The sequence below is a fragment of the Babesia bovis genome, chromosome 3 (assembly GCF_000165395.2).
Source record: "Babesia bovis T2Bo chromosome 3, whole genome shotgun sequence".
NCBI classification, from domain to species: domain Eukaryota; phylum Apicomplexa; class Aconoidasida; order Piroplasmida; family Babesiidae; genus Babesia; species Babesia bovis.
The window spans coordinates 13,515-30,259 of NC_010575.1; the positions used below are offsets into that span (position 1 = coordinate 13,515).

The 16,745-nt window shown below is 44.4% G+C and overlaps 6 protein-coding genes across 6 annotated transcripts; 3 read left to right on the forward strand and 3 right to left on the reverse strand.

Annotated features, from left to right (window-relative positions):
• The first annotated feature begins 621 nt into the window (after positions 1 to 621).
• BBOV_III000050 (SmORF protein) lies at positions 622 to 1,440 on the forward strand. The gene has a single exon (XM_001611092.2). It carries the CDS (start codon positions 644 to 646, stop codon positions 1,343 to 1,345), a length of 702 nt encoding a protein of 233 aa, XP_001611142.1. The 5' UTR covers positions 622 to 643; the 3' UTR covers positions 1,346 to 1,440.
• A 951-nt stretch (positions 1,441 to 2,391) lies between these two features.
• Positions 2,392 to 3,837, forward strand: BBOV_III000060 (putative integral membrane protein). The gene has a single exon (XM_001611093.2). It carries the CDS (start codon positions 2,402 to 2,404, stop codon positions 3,725 to 3,727), a length of 1,326 nt encoding a protein of 441 aa, XP_001611143.1. The 5' UTR covers positions 2,392 to 2,401; the 3' UTR covers positions 3,728 to 3,837.
• On the reverse strand, positions 3,824 to 5,028 carry BBOV_III000070 (putative integral membrane protein). The gene has a single exon (XM_051767167.1). The coding sequence runs from the start codon at positions 4,877 to 4,879 to the stop codon at positions 4,538 to 4,540; it is 342 nt and encodes a 113-aa protein (XP_051623373.1). The 5' UTR covers positions 4,880 to 5,028; the 3' UTR covers positions 3,824 to 4,537.
• Positions 5,029 to 5,886: 858 nt separating this feature from the next.
• On the reverse strand, positions 5,887 to 7,744 carry BBOV_III000080 (putative integral membrane protein). The gene has a single exon (XM_001611095.2). The coding sequence runs from the start codon at positions 7,502 to 7,504 to the stop codon at positions 6,047 to 6,049; it is 1,458 nt and encodes a 485-aa protein (XP_001611145.1). The 5' UTR covers positions 7,505 to 7,744; the 3' UTR covers positions 5,887 to 6,046.
• A 510-nt stretch (positions 7,745 to 8,254) lies between these two features.
• On the reverse strand, positions 8,255 to 11,908 carry BBOV_III000090 (variant erythrocyte surface antigen-1 beta subunit). Its single transcript, XM_051767817.1, has 12 exons — positions 11,766 to 11,908; positions 11,213 to 11,722; positions 11,075 to 11,170; positions 10,828 to 11,037; positions 10,700 to 10,783; positions 10,142 to 10,660; positions 9,858 to 10,058; positions 9,574 to 9,816; positions 9,248 to 9,529; positions 9,029 to 9,079; positions 8,646 to 8,966; positions 8,255 to 8,483 (listed from the first exon to the last, which is right to left on the reverse strand). The coding sequence occupies exons 1-12, from the start codon at positions 11,896 to 11,898 to the stop codon at positions 8,263 to 8,265; spliced, it is 2,871 nt and encodes a 956-aa protein (XP_051623374.1). The 5' UTR covers positions 11,899 to 11,908; the 3' UTR covers positions 8,255 to 8,262.
• Positions 11,909 to 12,316: 408 nt separating this feature from the next.
• BBOV_III000100 (variant erythrocyte surface antigen-1 alpha subunit) lies at positions 12,317 to 16,459 on the forward strand. The gene is made up of 3 exons (XM_001611097.2): positions 12,317 to 12,457; positions 12,564 to 12,629; positions 12,702 to 16,459. The coding sequence occupies exons 1-3, from the start codon at positions 12,337 to 12,339 to the stop codon at positions 16,427 to 16,429; spliced, it is 3,915 nt and encodes a 1,304-aa protein (XP_001611147.1). The 5' UTR covers positions 12,317 to 12,336; the 3' UTR covers positions 16,430 to 16,459.
• The last annotated feature ends 286 nt before the right edge of the window (positions 16,460 to 16,745 follow it).

The window sequence follows — 16,745 nt, forward strand, 5'->3', positions numbered from 1 at the left end:
AGGATTATAGGGATGTTCATGAGAAACCACGCATATGTAACTGTAATGGACATTGTTACTATAGTGACCTGGGAACTAGTGGTTCATCAATAGATAGGAATTCACTACTGCCTAGACATTTACCATTTCCTAGGGAGTAAGGATCCTTACCGCTTCTTGATGAATTCAAACCACAGGGTAGTATTGTACAATAATGCTGTAAGATAGCACTTTACGGGAACCCACTTGTGTACATACCTTATATAGCACTTGTCTACATAACTGGCTGCCAGGAGGACACGAGCATAATCTCCTATGAACAATAAAGAGTCAATCTTTAACCCATCCATTGGTAACATACAATAGCAAAGTAACATATAACTCTATGGAAACTGTCATAATGATATTGTCGTGTCTAGTGTATATTGCGACAGGGTATGTTGAAGTATCGACAATAGAGATCCCAGGAATACATCACCATGTCTTATTCCACATTAAATTCACTCTACCTTACCTAGTCAAAATTACATAGCAACAACCATTCTAGAGAAGTATTTTCCATAGTAACGCATGTACTATGCATGGCACTTGTACTATAGATGGGGCATTAAAACAACTATAGGCCCGACAGTTGGTAAGATCAATCTCTACTAATATTAACAAGATGGTAGCCTTCAACATGTTATGGAAGCTCTGTGCATTGGTGGCCTTAGGGCTGTCTGCCACTGCCACATCTACTGAGGTAGCCCAGGAGCAACCCACGCAAGAAGGATTAGACATCGGAATCCCTGGTAAGGAATACGAACAGGCCACTGAACTTGTAAAAGTACCGGAGCAAGATAATACCGACAGTGAAAAGGAGATTGCGACAGATGAACCACCCAAATACTCTGTGGAATGGTATCTGTTACCCAAGCCGGAAAACAGAAAACAGCTTTGTCACGACTTGCCATGGTATTTGTTTCGTTTGGTACCAAAGAACTGCAAAAAGCCCATATCGACTGCATTAATGAACCAAATTCGGTGGTATTTTTCACGGCGTGACCTTCAATGGTTTTTGTTACCCAAACAAGAAAACAGAACTGCCCTACGTAAGTTGTTACCAATCGACGTGGCTGCAGTAATTCCAGAAGATTGCCGTAAGGCAATACCGTCCGTATATGAAAAGTATATTTGGACGTATTTCTCATTGTCTGCCGTTGAATGGCTTCTGGAATCCAAGCCGGAAAATAGATCTCTTCTAATTAAGTCGTTACCAAGCGATCTGGCCAAAGGTGTTCCCGAAGATGTCAACAAACCAATAGATCCTGCAGTGGAAGAACGTATTAGGGAGTATTTCGCATTTACTATGCCAGGTTTGAGGTGAAGGTGTCTACCATGATATTTTTTCGCATTTGTAAATGATCCATTATGGTGTATTTAAATGAAAACGCAGTTATCATAATATCAGTCTATAGACTACTGTACTAGAATACACGGCTTCATATGTAGCACTACTTATACATAGATTACGTGCACTAACAGTATCAACCAATACGCTTATTGACACCTATAAGCACCGCAGCTCTATTAATATTCATTGTTGTGTTAGATCTACCCCTGTAGATTTTACATGTGTCTACTGTAACGTTCAATAGTGGTCGGCCGTAAAATTAGGGTATATCACTACAGGTCACTATCATTAGTAATCAAGCTAGATCCGGAAGCGATACTATCAATTGACCCTACATATAACATACAGTACAATCGCAATACGAAGGGACACTACTAGGAGAACTCACTACACTATGGACCACAGCTGCTATATATAGCAGAGATACACCATGGTGTTACTACAACAAAGAGGTTCCAATACACTAGATAGAGCTATAACACTAAGATGATACAATATTCAAGGTTATATAGAGCACAGTTTTCTTGGATTCCTCATGCACCTATAGACATTAAATCAATGTACCATGTAACACAGACCTATTGAATAGATCAAAGGTACAGCTTACTACAATACTACTTGCATTCGTATATACAGTATATCTAGACAGTACATACAGGATATATTATCACGTTACGTACATTGTATAATGCTATGCAGTTGCCATGTTGCAGCAATACTCCGGTGATGATTCACTGTGATAAAACTACTTCAATTTGGCCTATCTAGCACTACTGCTAGATCGTTTTACTATCCTTCCTTAAAGGGTATCGTTTCTACGACACCGTTGAATACTACTACAGCAATATTGAGCATCACTACACTAATATATAACACTACAAGAGTATTGCTAGCAATTATTACCCATTTATTAATACATTACCACTCTGTAATGTTAGTATTCCATGTCATTCCCGAGGTGTATGGGGAACACTGGCGCATCGACTCCATGTGAATATCCCGGGATTCTATTGCCAATATCTAGCCAAGATGCCAGACATTAAGGCTGGTATAGGCCCTTACTCTGATGAGGCTGCCCCTAAGGTGGCTAATCAGGTGAGGTACCTCATGCCCATCGCTAAGCTACTGTTCATCCTGGTAGCAATCCTAGGCTTTGGCTTCTGTATGGCAATGTTGCTGATGGCTACTGTGGAGGCTATACAGTTGAAGGCTATGCAGGATGGAGAGTTCAAGGATAAAAACGCTGATATGACTGCCCTGAGCATAGCTATCGTTTTGAGTCATCTAGCGCTCCACTTTCTAGGCTACAAATGCAGATTCATGAAGCTCCACTGGACTTCTTGGGACAGTGGACTGTTCATACTAGGCTTCGTGGTAGTCATCTCCGCGTTCTTTGCAGTGTTCATAGTGGTGATGCCAGGGAAAGACGCAACGCTAGGAGAAGACAAACAAGGCATTCGTCCCTATGGTGCCATGGCATTCACTGGCCTGGAGCTATTGGCAATGTTCGGGTTCATTATATGTGCCATGAAGACACACTGCTTCGGGGGCTGCATGACGCTTAACAAGAAGGTATTCTATACATTTGCATTTATATATATGCTGGTCTTTGCTGCCCATGCGTATACACTATATGATTTAAAAGAGAACAATGCTAACTATGGAGATAAGGACACCACCTGGCATCACCATAGGTTCATGGCAGCGGCTAACTACATTTTTGTGATTGGACTGTGCATCAGTGCATACCAGGTAAACTTATGCTGCATGTCATTTACCAAGTGTGATGCTGTGTTCATATTTCTGACTGGCACTGTCGTAGGCATCCTGATATCAGTATGCCTGTCAATGTTCCCAGAGATTGTGCAACAGCAATGGACCCTCGTAGGCCTTATCGCTATGCTATATATACTTACGGTTGCACTGTTTTTGTACATCCATGCCAAGAGGCCGTTGTGCAAGTACTATAACCCAGATGTAATCACTTTCGGGATATTCGCGCTACTGTTCCTATTATTGGTATCCACCTTGATAGCCCTGGGGGCGAAACATCATGGTCATATAAGCGGAATGGCAGGCGACCTTAAAAACATTGCCCCAATAGCCATATTCGTTTACGGCTTCGTGGTATTCGTTGTAATGTTAATCTTCGGTTTCAAGGGCAATGCCATGAAGGTTATCAAGGCGTTCATGAAGCAGGCACGTGACGAACGACTCGTTAAGAACGGCCATGAGCTGGATGTCAAACCTTTGTACGAACCAGGCGTTGAGACACCGGGTAGTGAATGCAACCTTCGGGGACCGGAGTCATCAGGAGGTGTCTTCCGTGATTCGTGGTTACACCCAGCAATGTAGTTTGTTATACTATCGGGACTGAGCCCTGGAATTTTAACACATAAAGACTAAAGGTCGTCAACTAATGCAGTTAAAATGAAGAGATTACTATAATTAATGTAGTATAAGCTATTAGACCTTATTGCATGATAGGCAGCCGTGTTTATGCATACATTATCACTGTGTCAGTGATATTAAGGTAACTATTAACATTTACGGGCCATATTTAGTTACGATAGTTTAGTACCAGCTGCATAGTGATAGAATACGTGATCCGTAGGTATTGTCAGTTTATATAGAGTCATCTCTTTATATGGAGCAGAGAGAAGTTGAATTTCAAGGTGCGGCTCTGACCTTTATAAGGTGAAGACTAATAATTCGTTGAAATGATATATGTTTTATAAGGTAGGTAAACCTAGGCATAGCAGCGTTATTCTTTTCAATTGCTACTACGTCTGTTCATCCTCTCCACAGTCATCTATTGAAGAATGTAACGCTTCGACACGTAACCACATCGTGTTATTCCATATGTGATGGCATTGAAATCACATAGTTGCTACTTATATTTTACTATATATTGCCAGTTTGTTAGACGAATATTACGTATATCCAATCAATGAAGCACCATTAAATCTCTGTTGCATCTGATGACAGGGATCATTAGAATTCTACAATACGCATCAGATGTCATCAAATGATACATCTCATACATATAAACCACAAACTACAATTAGAGCACTACCGCGGATAGAACACAGATTAAAGCCTGCTTATACACTACATAAACCCCTGAGACAACAGTTGAATCGATCCAATCTGACTGCAACCACATCACGATGTTACAACTTCTTCAGCTGCCTTTTTAGTGAACAAGTTCCGAATTTTGTTCCTGAAGATGTAACATAAAATGCCTCCTATGGCAAGGACACCGATGACAATACCGGCAGACCACGCAGGTTCAGTACTACCATTACTACTACACTTCCAAATAGAAACACAAACAACAATTACTAAAACCAGTATAACACCGGCTATTATCATCGCCTTCTTGTTGCCAAAGAATTTGCTGCCCACTCCTTTGGTCGAAGTGTCCACAGTAGCATCACCTTCAGGGGAGTTGGCGCTGACGCCAAGGAAGTAGAAAATACCAATCAAGCCAACAATAGAGTCCATCTTGAGTATTGGAGAGTAACAAAAAATCCAAAATAACAGTTGTATCCCTTGACTGGAGTATAGGAATGCTTAAGGCCACCTTAATAAAGCTGAAACAATCGAATGGTCAATATGGCACAGTGTTATTCTAATCTTTACGCATATACTTTAGATACAAACTACCGCACACATCCTGCCGAATACTGCAACTGCGATGTGCCCACTAAGAGTAGATGAGTCCAGATAACACTACAGAATAAAAAGACAAATCAGATACTATAATAATGTAGCCCCTAAAGGAGTAATATATATGGCGACTTTTTAGAACTAAGTTTTAAGAAACTGTGATAACGGGCCCCCAAATGATACAATATGGCCGGAGATAGCGATTAATGTATCATGTATGTTTAAGTCTAGAGCAAGATCCAGAAGGCCTTAGATCATTATGTTTGTATTCTGTTGACCTAGTTAATTACTAGCAGTGCTGTGGAGTATCATTGTATAGTACCATCTCGACACGTAATGGACGTTAATGTTTCTCTGTGCCATAAGTTGTATCACGTGTTGAGATCAATGTCATTAGACAGTTGCTTCATTTAATACTCAGACGATTCAGTTCTTATCAACCCCTTTTGCTTTAATGATAGTTTTACCGGATATTCTAGCATAACGGCATTCTCATGTGAACAATGTTAGAAGGTGTTTTTTACCCAGTCGTGCTATATTCCTATATCATACGCTAAGCTGATGATATCTATTGAAAACTACCTACATCATTCTAGTAATCGCTTATTAGTGAAATATATTAGCCGAAACTCCATGGTTTCTGAATCATGTACAGTGTTCCAAAGTACGAGTCAATACCACCTGGTTATAGCTGAACGCGACAATAATCTATACGGATACCTATCTGGCATTACATGGCAATCACCCATAATAGTCATTTTGAATAACGCTATCAACAAATACTCTACATAAAGACTTATCACATAATAAATGACATTATATTAAATCCATACATCTGGTATGGCACATTATTGTTGAAGTTAGATCAACCCATGCTGATTAAAGGTAACACATTGATGGCGCTTAATGTGTATTACGCCCGGGAAGTTACATGTGTTACCGACCCGATATACTATTATGGCTCATAAGCACAAATAGTGTGCTCCATGCATAGTCCTATCCTTATAACTCGGAATTGACTACCATAAGGGTATGCTCCAGCTTACCCTTGACGTTTTGGTCAAACGATTCCTTAAAGCTTACAAAGCCTTCTTCTATACCGGTGAACAACCAGTATAGGAAACCATCCGTTACGCTCATTCCTTCAGTTGGCCATGGTTCTCCAGGTTTGTAAGCATTTCTTGTAGTTATAAATTGTTGTATATAGGCTTCCGATATATACTTGGTAATGTTCAAAACAAGAAGGTTTATACCCAAATTTACTGAAGACAAAGTGGAGCCATGTTTGCATTTGCATTCTTTACCATCACTTGCACCATTTGAGGGCTTTGCATTCCCATCAATGGCTGCAGTCGACGAATTAATTACTACTCTACCAGAAAAATAAAAGAATACTGTCAGGAATCCTACAATCAGAGGCTTCATATGGACAAGCTTCGCTACTGTCGACAAAGGGTAATGCATAATCACAATAAACATTATCCCTATGCCCAGATATGGAATGAGAAGGAGATATAGTAGGTAATAATAACGTTTGTTACCTTCCCACTTTTTTTTCATATCTGCTTTCTCAGCAAGGCACCATATACTTATACCAGAAATCGCTTGAAAGGTAGTGCATAGACTTTGAATTGGGTATCTGTGTTCAAACGTTACCATCTCGAATGGAGAGATGAGAGGATAAACTACAAATATAAACCCATAGCCTATGGTACTAGCTGCCATCATAGGAAAGGCGCCGCAATATGCGTTCAAAAATGAGCATTGGCCATTGCATTTTGAAGTTCCATTTTCACTACTCGGTTGTGGCGTTTCTGCATTATCACCTAACTTGGTGGAAATATAATAACTCCATACGATGGCCACAATAAATGATAGAGCCAACATAACAACAATGTTCGTTAACACGAGCCAATAATTGACATCCTTACGAATCTTGTGTAAAATAAATATTGTGATACCATGCAACAAGGCCACGAATATTCCGGTACAGGATGCACCTAGGTCATATGATGGTATGTTATCCGATGAGATGTCGTAAATAATCATATCATCAATGCCTGCTACGAAGTTAGCAATTACCAATGCCCAATAGTAAAGAACTACATTTGAATTACCTTCTCCCCAAGCAAACGCCTTGAGGATAACGACATTAACAGCAACAATGATCCATGAAACTAGGATGGAACAGTACCGTTGTATATTCTTTGTTTTTTCACCGTACGATTGGAAAGAAGTAAATATAGCCAACGCGCCTAATGCAGAGAACAAATAAAATAGTTCCATGGAATTATGACACATGCCAATAAATATTCCTACCGCATCAGGGCCATATCCGAACCTCTGCATGGCAAACGACGAACCCAGCAGGCACAAATTCAAAGGCTGCATCAAGCTGAGACCTTTCAAGAAATTGGCAGCATAATCTAAAAAATTTTGTTCCTTTTTGCCTTCTGCCATATTGTCGAGCCTTTATCACATCGGCCGCCTCTGAATACCCATCCCATAGGCATTGACTAGCTCTACATCATCACTAGCAGTGTATTAGCATTTACATTTAACACAGTCTCACGTATTAAGCTGTGCCCGTGATCCAAATGCCTATATGGTGGCATGACCATTCAGACACGGCTTAGAATATGGCTAGAAAATTGCACATTAGCCCGTACAGTAGCTGATAAAGTAGATCGCAAAGTAATAGTCTAGTTTTGGTGAATATTAGCTGCTAAATTTGTACTCCCTCCCTATTACGGTATATGAAAAGTCACCCCCTAGGAATAGTTTATATACACTAAATTCTTCTGGTTAAATTAGCTTCTCATATAAATACTTCAGTATACAGTGTTTTATAGCGCGTAATGTACATTATCGTGTATTTTGATATATGATGTGTACAAATGGTCTTGGATATTCAATAGCTTCATGTTACCGTTACACCCTTGCCATTGGTACGTATAAAGACTGTGATTAAATCATAATATCCAGTGTAAATGTCAATGGTTTTCTGTATTCATCTGGAAAATGCTTTTATCTGTTTCCATATGACTGTTGTCACACTGTATGTCTATGGTATTGGATCCAATGAGTTGCACATAATGGATTGAATTGTGATATTGTGTTGTCATTAGTGATTACTATGAGTTTTGTGCTCTGAGTGATAGTTGTTGATCCTGTTCTGTCTGTACCTGAAAGGGGTAATGTAGAAGGCAGTACCATGGCTAGGAGACTGCTGTCCTGAACCCCTCTATCAAATAGACCAACCATGACAGGTAGGTCCCGGCCATGGCTGGACTCAACTGGCCATACTGCTGGCCACTCAAAGGAGAGAGGTATGGACAACACTTATTAGTGCCACCACTAGCACTACTACAGCCAAATAGGGTCTTTAGGGAGCCATCCGTAGTGCTGTGATTGCATCCACCACCACTACTACTGTCACCTACACCACCATGAGTCACTGTCAGTGGTACTACTCCATTACTCTACATCACTACCCTCTACACTACCAGTGCGCGCCACCGTGACGGACACTGTCAGGTACTATCCTTGTGGCGCGCCCCTATAGCACTAGACCAGTACTACTCCCTGTATGTATACTTACCGTTCCACTTGGTCAGTGCCTGGACCACTGCATCAGGACCACCACCAATAGACGCCATATGCAGTTTAGATTCCTTCTCGTATATCCCTAGGGCCTTGTTGACTCCCTCTCCACCACTGGCACTGTTTCCCCCAATATAGACTACATAGTAATAGAACCCAAAGAGGTCACCCAGAGTCCGTGGCACCGTGGGAGTAATACAGGCCAGTAGCCTCAGTAGTACCACTAGGGTGCCACTCTGGCACTTCTCTGGGTCACAGTAGTACTCCAGAAGCAGTGACAGTGTCCTGCCAGTGCAGTGGATAGGGTAAGTGGCTTTGCCTGCTACACGATGAGTCCACGTGACTACCGTGGCGCCCTTATGGAACTAGGGTGGGACGTACCTGCTTGAGCTCCTGTAAGTTGCTCTGTCTTATGGGTTCCAGTGGTTAAATCTGTGCATACCATGAGTCACTATTGGTTACTGTGGCGCCCAAGGGGTGCCCCTAGTGTATATATGCAGTTCCTTAGGGGTGCCATATGGGAGTGGTATATACAGTAGGGGTAGTATGTAGAGTAGTGGTATATATACTAGGGGGACAATATAGAGTACTGGGACGTACCTTTGAAGTGGTTTTCCTTTTTTTGAGTACCTCCAGTACCTGTTTCTGCTTGCCATCCCATTGGAACGGGACATAACTTGGGGTAATCCAACTCTTTCGTTCCAAAGTGACCCGGCAGATTATCATCCTTAGTGGTCCAATGCGTTTCAATAGGTGGATAATCATCCACACCTTTGCCCACTGTATCAAAACACACCAGTTTCCCTGGTCCATCACATAGGAATGACATCAATGGCGAGTCAGTGCTGGTGCTATCCATGCACTTACACTTTCCAGCAGCACCTGCTACACCATTACTCCATATGACTACTCCCTTTATTACTCACCTTGGGTCTCTGCAGTACAGCGCCAATCGTTTGTACTGCTACCACTCACTCCACTACCATACCTACAACTATTCCAGCCCAGCACAGCTCCACTCTCCACTCCCACCTTGCATTGCTTCCTCAGGAAATAGAGCTGGTAGAAGCAGTGGTAGACATATACCCTCAGTTGGTCCAGGCACTGGGCGGGAGAGCCGTCCATCTGGAAGCCAAAGAGCCCATTGGCGTACATCCCATGGAGGGGGCCTGCACATAGTGTTAGGGAGTGGTACTGCTAGGGTACTTACCGAAATCCTTTACTGCCAGGTGGTACCCGCCGTAGCAGACCTCACCTTCCTTGAGTTCTCCGTTGGCGGAAGCTGCCGGGGGAGCTGCCGATGCCTGGGCAGCATCCTTTCCTAGTTTACACCTCTTAGCGCTAGGGTTTTTCTTGTGTTCAGGGCACTTGTTAGTACTCTGAGCAGTACCAGCACTACCACCACTACTACCTACTACACCATGACTCCACATGACTACCCCTAGGGCACTGTTGCGCCCCTGGCGCCCTTATAACAGTGTCTATATCACGTACCTTGTGCTGCCGGCTGTGCCTTGTCCACCTCCTTCTCTATGGTCCCCTGGATCCCGATGAGGACCAGTGGGCAGTAGCCACAGGCGGCCATTAGGTAGTGGGTAATATCCTTACGCTGGAGAGTGGTACTAGCCTTAGATGCACTGGTATCGTAGAGTTCTATCTGATCTACTGTTTCATTTGGTACTCCATCTTTTGGGGGATACTTGTGTTGCATCCTTGTCACCAATCCACAGTATCCCTGACTATAGGGCAGAGCACTTAGCCAGTATAGGATTTCACGGATTGTTCGTGGGTGACGGGGTTTCCTAGAAGAGGGAGTTTCTTCTTTCTTAGTAGGCGCCGAAGGCGCCAGCATGATCTTATTAGCCCCGGCACTACCTGCCCTGAAGTACCCACTGGCCAGGATGTGGAGTACCAATAGGGGGTAGTCATTGCATATGGATTCAGTTTTATTGTCCTTCTTCAGTGCTTCCTTCGCCTTGTCATAGATAGTGCTATAGTACTCAGCTACACTATCTGGGTCACATTGGTACTACTGAGGAGGTGGTAACGTACTTTTGTCTGCGCCATTTTTGAATTCCTGCCACTTTATATCCGTTCCGGATAGTAACTTTTGCACAAACTCTCCATTTCCTTTACCTACCACACCATAAGTCCACATGACTACCCTAGGCAGTACTTACCTCCACTACTGTCCTGATTCAACCTATCCAGGTCATAGCCCATGGCCGCCATGAATGAGCCGAGATTCACAGTCTCATCGTGTAGATTACTATTGCTCCACCTCTCCTTGTTGCCACCACTCCCCTCCTTAGTTAGGAACCCCAACTGACTGAGTCCACTCCAGATGAGACATACTGACCCTAGGAAAATACGGGCCAGGAGGTGGACCTCTGTAGTACTGTCGGTAGTACTGCTACAATAACGTACCCTGGGCGGTTTTCACTAGGTCTGCAGGAGGACCTGCTACACCACTACCACCTTTACCACCCACTGCACTACCAGCACTTCCACTTCCTCCGGCACCTACATCACCATTACTTCACATGATTACCAATGGGTACTTACCAGTGGTACCACTGACTATGTCAATCCATAAGGCTTTATCCTTCTTGTAGGCTGACTGGTAACATTTGTTGGAAGCGCTGTCACTGGTACCACACGTTTCACACTCGTGACTAGCAGTTCCACCGGAACAACAATTGGTAACACCACCACCAGTACCACCAGCACATTTACACTTCTTCCCTATACCCTTACTCTCTCCACCTGCTCCCTTAAGACAACAATCATCTCGCTCATCCTTCCACCCAACCCACTTCTGTAGTCCCAGTGCCAAGTGGTCTATCAGTGTCTTTATGACCTCGGTGCCACCGGCGCAGGTACTACTGGCAGCCCTAGTGCCAGTGCTGCCACCACTAAGGAGTCCCAGGTCCTGGAGCACTGGTTGGGCAATGTCCTTCTCTTGCTCTAGGAGCAGGTCACTCCAGTACCTGTCAGGGTGTGGACCAGGGAACCCCGGGTCCTTGGCGTCATACAGTAGGTCCTTCACTGCTTTAGCGAGGTAGCACAGACAGTCTGTGTGGTCATGTGGGAGCTACTGGGTGTACTATTGACTTACGGAGTGCGTTGTCTTTCTTCTCATTCTTCTTACCATCCTTACCAGTTACCCTGAGGACCCAGTCAATGGCCTCCTTCAGGTTGGTGGGAGCCTGGGTGAGGCTTTCATAGGGCTTCCAGCCAGTCTGAGCCATTATGTATCACCCCTTGGTGAGAGAGTGTCCAGTAGCACTGGTAGTCAGTGGTAGTGACTATCAGGGTGGAATCCAAGGGTGGTAGAGCGCGCCCTAAGGACGGTACTTCACAATGCCCGTTACAGTGGCGCCCAGTGTGAGTAAAGGGGATTCCACCACTGGTGGCAGTGTATCTCTAGCATAACATGGATTACCCAGTACCGGTGGATTCCGTAGGAGTAATTCAGCATTCTGCTATAACAACCAGATCACCACCATGGTACTACCTGGTGGAATCCCACAGAATAGTATGCGCGCCACTGTAACGGATACTGTCGCGCCGAAGGCGCCCCTTCTACACGGGCGCGCTCAGTATATATAGGATTCCACCCTGATAGTCACACCTCAGTGCCTCAGCACTATTGTGAGTACTACTGAGTACTCCTAAAGGCACTGACAATGGCCCCTGCAAGCACTTTCACGCCGAAGGCGTCCCTGACAGAGGCACCTACCAACCTGAAGGAGGCCATTGATTGGGTCCTCAGGGTAACTGGTAGGGATGGTAAAGAGAACAAAGATGGTACGTTACCATAGACACATAGATTGTATGCGCGCCCTTGAAGATAGTACCTGACACTGTCCATTACAGTGGCGCGCCCAGTACTATTGTACTCACCCCTGTACAGAATGTATATGTGGCCTGGCGGCGGCAGTGACTGACCTACTGCAGTCAGTAGAACTGGAGTACCATGGTAAGTACCCAGTACTAGAGTAGTACTATCTAGTACCACTACTGGTATACAGTACCTCATGGTGTCCTATAGGCTATCAAGGTGAAGGCGCTGACCCAAAGAAAGGCGCCACTGAACACCAAGTCACAGACCACCTCCATGGACTATTCTCCCTAGTCCAGGGACTAGGTGGTACTGTAGTGGTACGGACCTATATAGACCAGCTGGCACAGGTACTCAGTGCACTCGTTGGGTGGAGTAGGATAGATAAGTGTAGTATTGGCAGCTGTGATCACGGCAAAAAAGGCAGTACATGTCAGTATCTACAGGATAAAACGCCGGAGAACAAGTGTGGAGCGTGTGGGTGTATGAAATGGAATGTGGACGAGGCGGACCAAGAGGAGAAAGGACACCACCTAGGCAGGGGTTGTCAGAGGTGTAGTGATAGTGGTGGTAGTGAACACAATTGTAGCTGTAGTGGTGGTGGTAGTGACTGTACTGCTGAGACTTGTAAATGCGCTTTAGCTGGCAAGTGCTGCAAGTGTTGTTGTAAGGATAAGTGTGGGAAGTGTAGTGATAAGTGTAGCTGTGTTGAAGAGGAAGAAAAGTATAAATCGGCATACACAAAGACATTAAAAACATTAAGTTGGGTCGAAAAGGTTGTCAAAAATGAACCACCCACGTGGGAACATTTGACGGAAGCGTCTACTGGAACCACTACCGATGGCACAGCCAGTCACCGTCGCCACAGATGTGCCCGTATCCTCCTAGGGTCAGTCTGTCTCATTTGGAGTGGACTTACTTATATGTATTGGACCGGGAAGTACGCCGAAAGTAGCCCCCGGTGGAACAACCACATCGTTGATGGCAGTGGTCTAGATGATGGTACACTGTCACAATGGTTACAGGCCCTAGGGTTCCCAAGGGATATGTTGAATAATAGTGGGCCACAGAATAGACTTGACAAGGTCATATGGGATGGGTTTAAGGAAAAGTTTTATTTGGGATTCCCGGATACTAGTCAGTGGAATGATGTCCATGGCAGGGATCAAGATGGTAATACATTCAGGGATCCATCTAGTATGAATTTCGCGGGATATATACATACCTTAGAGAAGGGTGCATTTGGTGATAGTGTCTTTAAGGCAGATGGCAGTGTCCCTGACCAGAATAAGCTCGGTCCGCTCTATAAGCTCTACATACTATCGTGTGCCTACTTTACTGGATTACAGAAAAAGACTAGTGAGAGTGCTACTAAAAGCACCGCTAATAATCCTAAGACCATCAGGGAAATCCTCTACTGGCTTAGTGCATTGCCATATAGTGAGGCATATAAGGGACTATTGGATCACTGTAACAGTGCACTAGAGAAGGCATCTCCTACAGATAAGAAGCTTTTGTTCTACCAAGAAAACCGTTGGGCTCCCATTACCGTTCATGAATACAACCTCTTTGCCCACTTCCAAGCAGTGACTCAGTACTGTCCACTGGTCCTCATAGGTATCCAGGGTGGAATACACAGTTCTAAAAGCACTGACAACACCAAGGAACCTGCCATTCATGCCCTGTATGCTAACACAGAGTGTTCCTTCACATATCCCACTGTGTCCATCCAAGCATACAACCAGGTGGTGCACTACATTAGGGCTCTATTCTATCAACTCTATTTCCTTAGGAAGCAATGTGCCGTGAAAGTGACTTGTGGAGGCAAATGGCGTGAATGTAGGTATGGTCAGGGGGTAGTCTCTAAGGGGGTAATTAGCTGGATGTGCCTGGGGTGTGACCCCATGGAACATGATAGGAAAAAGAGGGTGGGGGAGATGGGGAACAAACTCAACAAACTACCATTAGGATCGAATGGCAGTGATGCAAAGAAGATCAAGGATGTACTGGAGGCTATAGGTCAGGTAGTGGTACAATTGGGTAATGCCCAGGAGGCATTGGAAGGGAAGAAGACGGAGGCGATCAATGCGGTGAAGACGGCACTAGGGACGGCTAAGACGGAACTAGAGAAGGCTAGGACGGAACTAGATACGGCGGTCAAGCAGGTGAAGAGTGGGCTGACTGGGAAAGAATTAACGAAGGCTAAGGAAGCACTAGAGAAGCTGACAGGTAATGGTGGTAAGGGAGATCTTCTAGGGGATGTAGTGGGACATAGTGGACTAGGGAAGGTCGACAGTGGTGAATATGATCCCGGTAAGAACAAGATAAGTGCTGCTATCAAGGGAGTACGTGATGCATTGGAGGCATTAAAAGAAGAACTAAAAGATGATAAATCACCGCTATATGGCACATTACCGGGATGGGTCGCGACATCATTTCATCAAGCTACAGAGCAGATAAAGGATATATGCACCTCTCCCAAGTGCCACCAATGTGACCTACACTCCAAGAAGTGTGGCCGACCATCAAATCTCACTGTCTGTCAGACCTGCCTCCAACCCACTACCACTGGTGTCCCCTCCCCCCTCCAGGCATTCCTCGAGGATAGGCTACCAGGGTTTAGTTGTAATAATATACCTGAAGGGGACAACCCAGAATACCCACCTGCTGCAGATCACTTAGGACACTGTAATGGCTCAGGTCAGTGCTGCCCCTTGCCAATGGGTTTTAGAAATCAATTCCACAAGGGAAGCAGCAGAGATTGTACCGGCAAACGCCTTTATGGGATCCTATACTTCTTTAGTAACGAGAACATGATGCAGTCGTGTGTTTATACATTGGTGAGGGTCACAGCAGCCCTCAGTGCCACCACACCACAGGTATTGGGTGACGTCTTTGGGTTCTTTAGGGGTGGTGTAGGAAATCCAGTAGTGAAAGAAGGAGAGGACAGCAAGAAGTGTGATCACATTACAGATCCTAAAGACTCAAATAACAGTAAGGAATACTTTTGCGGCTGGTGTGCCTCTGGGTTAAGGGAAGAGGTAAAGAAGATAGAGTGGATACCATTTGACACTAAACCAGGTGGACAATACATGGACAAAGTCGGTAAAGCGCTAAGAGACATTAAGGGCGAGAAGGGCAGTACCAGTACCCCGTATTCCAGTGCTGCTCCACAATCCAGTAATACTTCCCTCTCACGACTCACTAAGAACTGCCAGTACCTCTCCCCCCTAACCGGTGAACTCTACACCGCAGTGAGTGCCACTTTCGGTGGAACATACCTCTCATGGGTACTATATCTATCAGATGCCCTGGAAGGGGGTCTAAAGTCACTGTCAGAGGCATTCCTGCAAATTGAATGCCGGGGCTGTAAGGGACAATGTGACCCCAATAAGTGCAGGAAGGGAGAACACGGTAGCACTACAGGGAGCGCCGGACTATGTCAGTGCCAATCAATCGTATCATGTACCGGGGTACTACCGGTGTTGTATAGACATGGGTTTAGCTATGGTAACCCATTCAATCTGGAGGGGTACCAGCAGAGTGGTAAGGAGAAGGGAGATTATAGTATAGATGACAAGGGCGGGAAGAAGCGTTGTGACGATTTCTTAAGCAGTCTTCAGGCAGTGATTGACAAGAACAAGCAGGACCCCTCTCAGGACCAGGACACTAAAGAACACCCCCTGAGCAATCTCCTCTCACAGGTCGGCAAACTGCAGTACGACATACGGCTCCCCTGGATCTTTGTTCTCACACTAGCCTGGTTAGTAGCGGTACTGTACCTAGCATTTGGTGCCATATGGCCACTGGACTGGACACATATGAGGTCGCATTGGTTACGGGGTGGAGCACACCAGTGGGAAGCAATGTGGTATAAGGTAATGACGGGGCGCAAAGGAATGGAACTGGTGGAGTATTTTGGTAGACAGAGAGTGTAAATAATATATATTGTGCAATAGTGTACCGACGATGTTGGCGAGAGGGTAGTGACACTGTCATTGTGAATCCATCAAATGTCCAAATAATTATTAGCATATGTTTATTAGAAAAGTGGTGATTGTTAGGAGCATTCTAAAAAGTGTGGCGATTACAACTATTTCGAAATTGAATAAAGTATATGATGAATAAATGGCATAACACAATAAAGTTCAGTGCCATAACAATATTGGCCATAAAATATCATCTCAGTACAGGAACATCATTGTCAAAATATATTGATTATCTATATGAAGTATTAAGTCACAATTAGCTAAC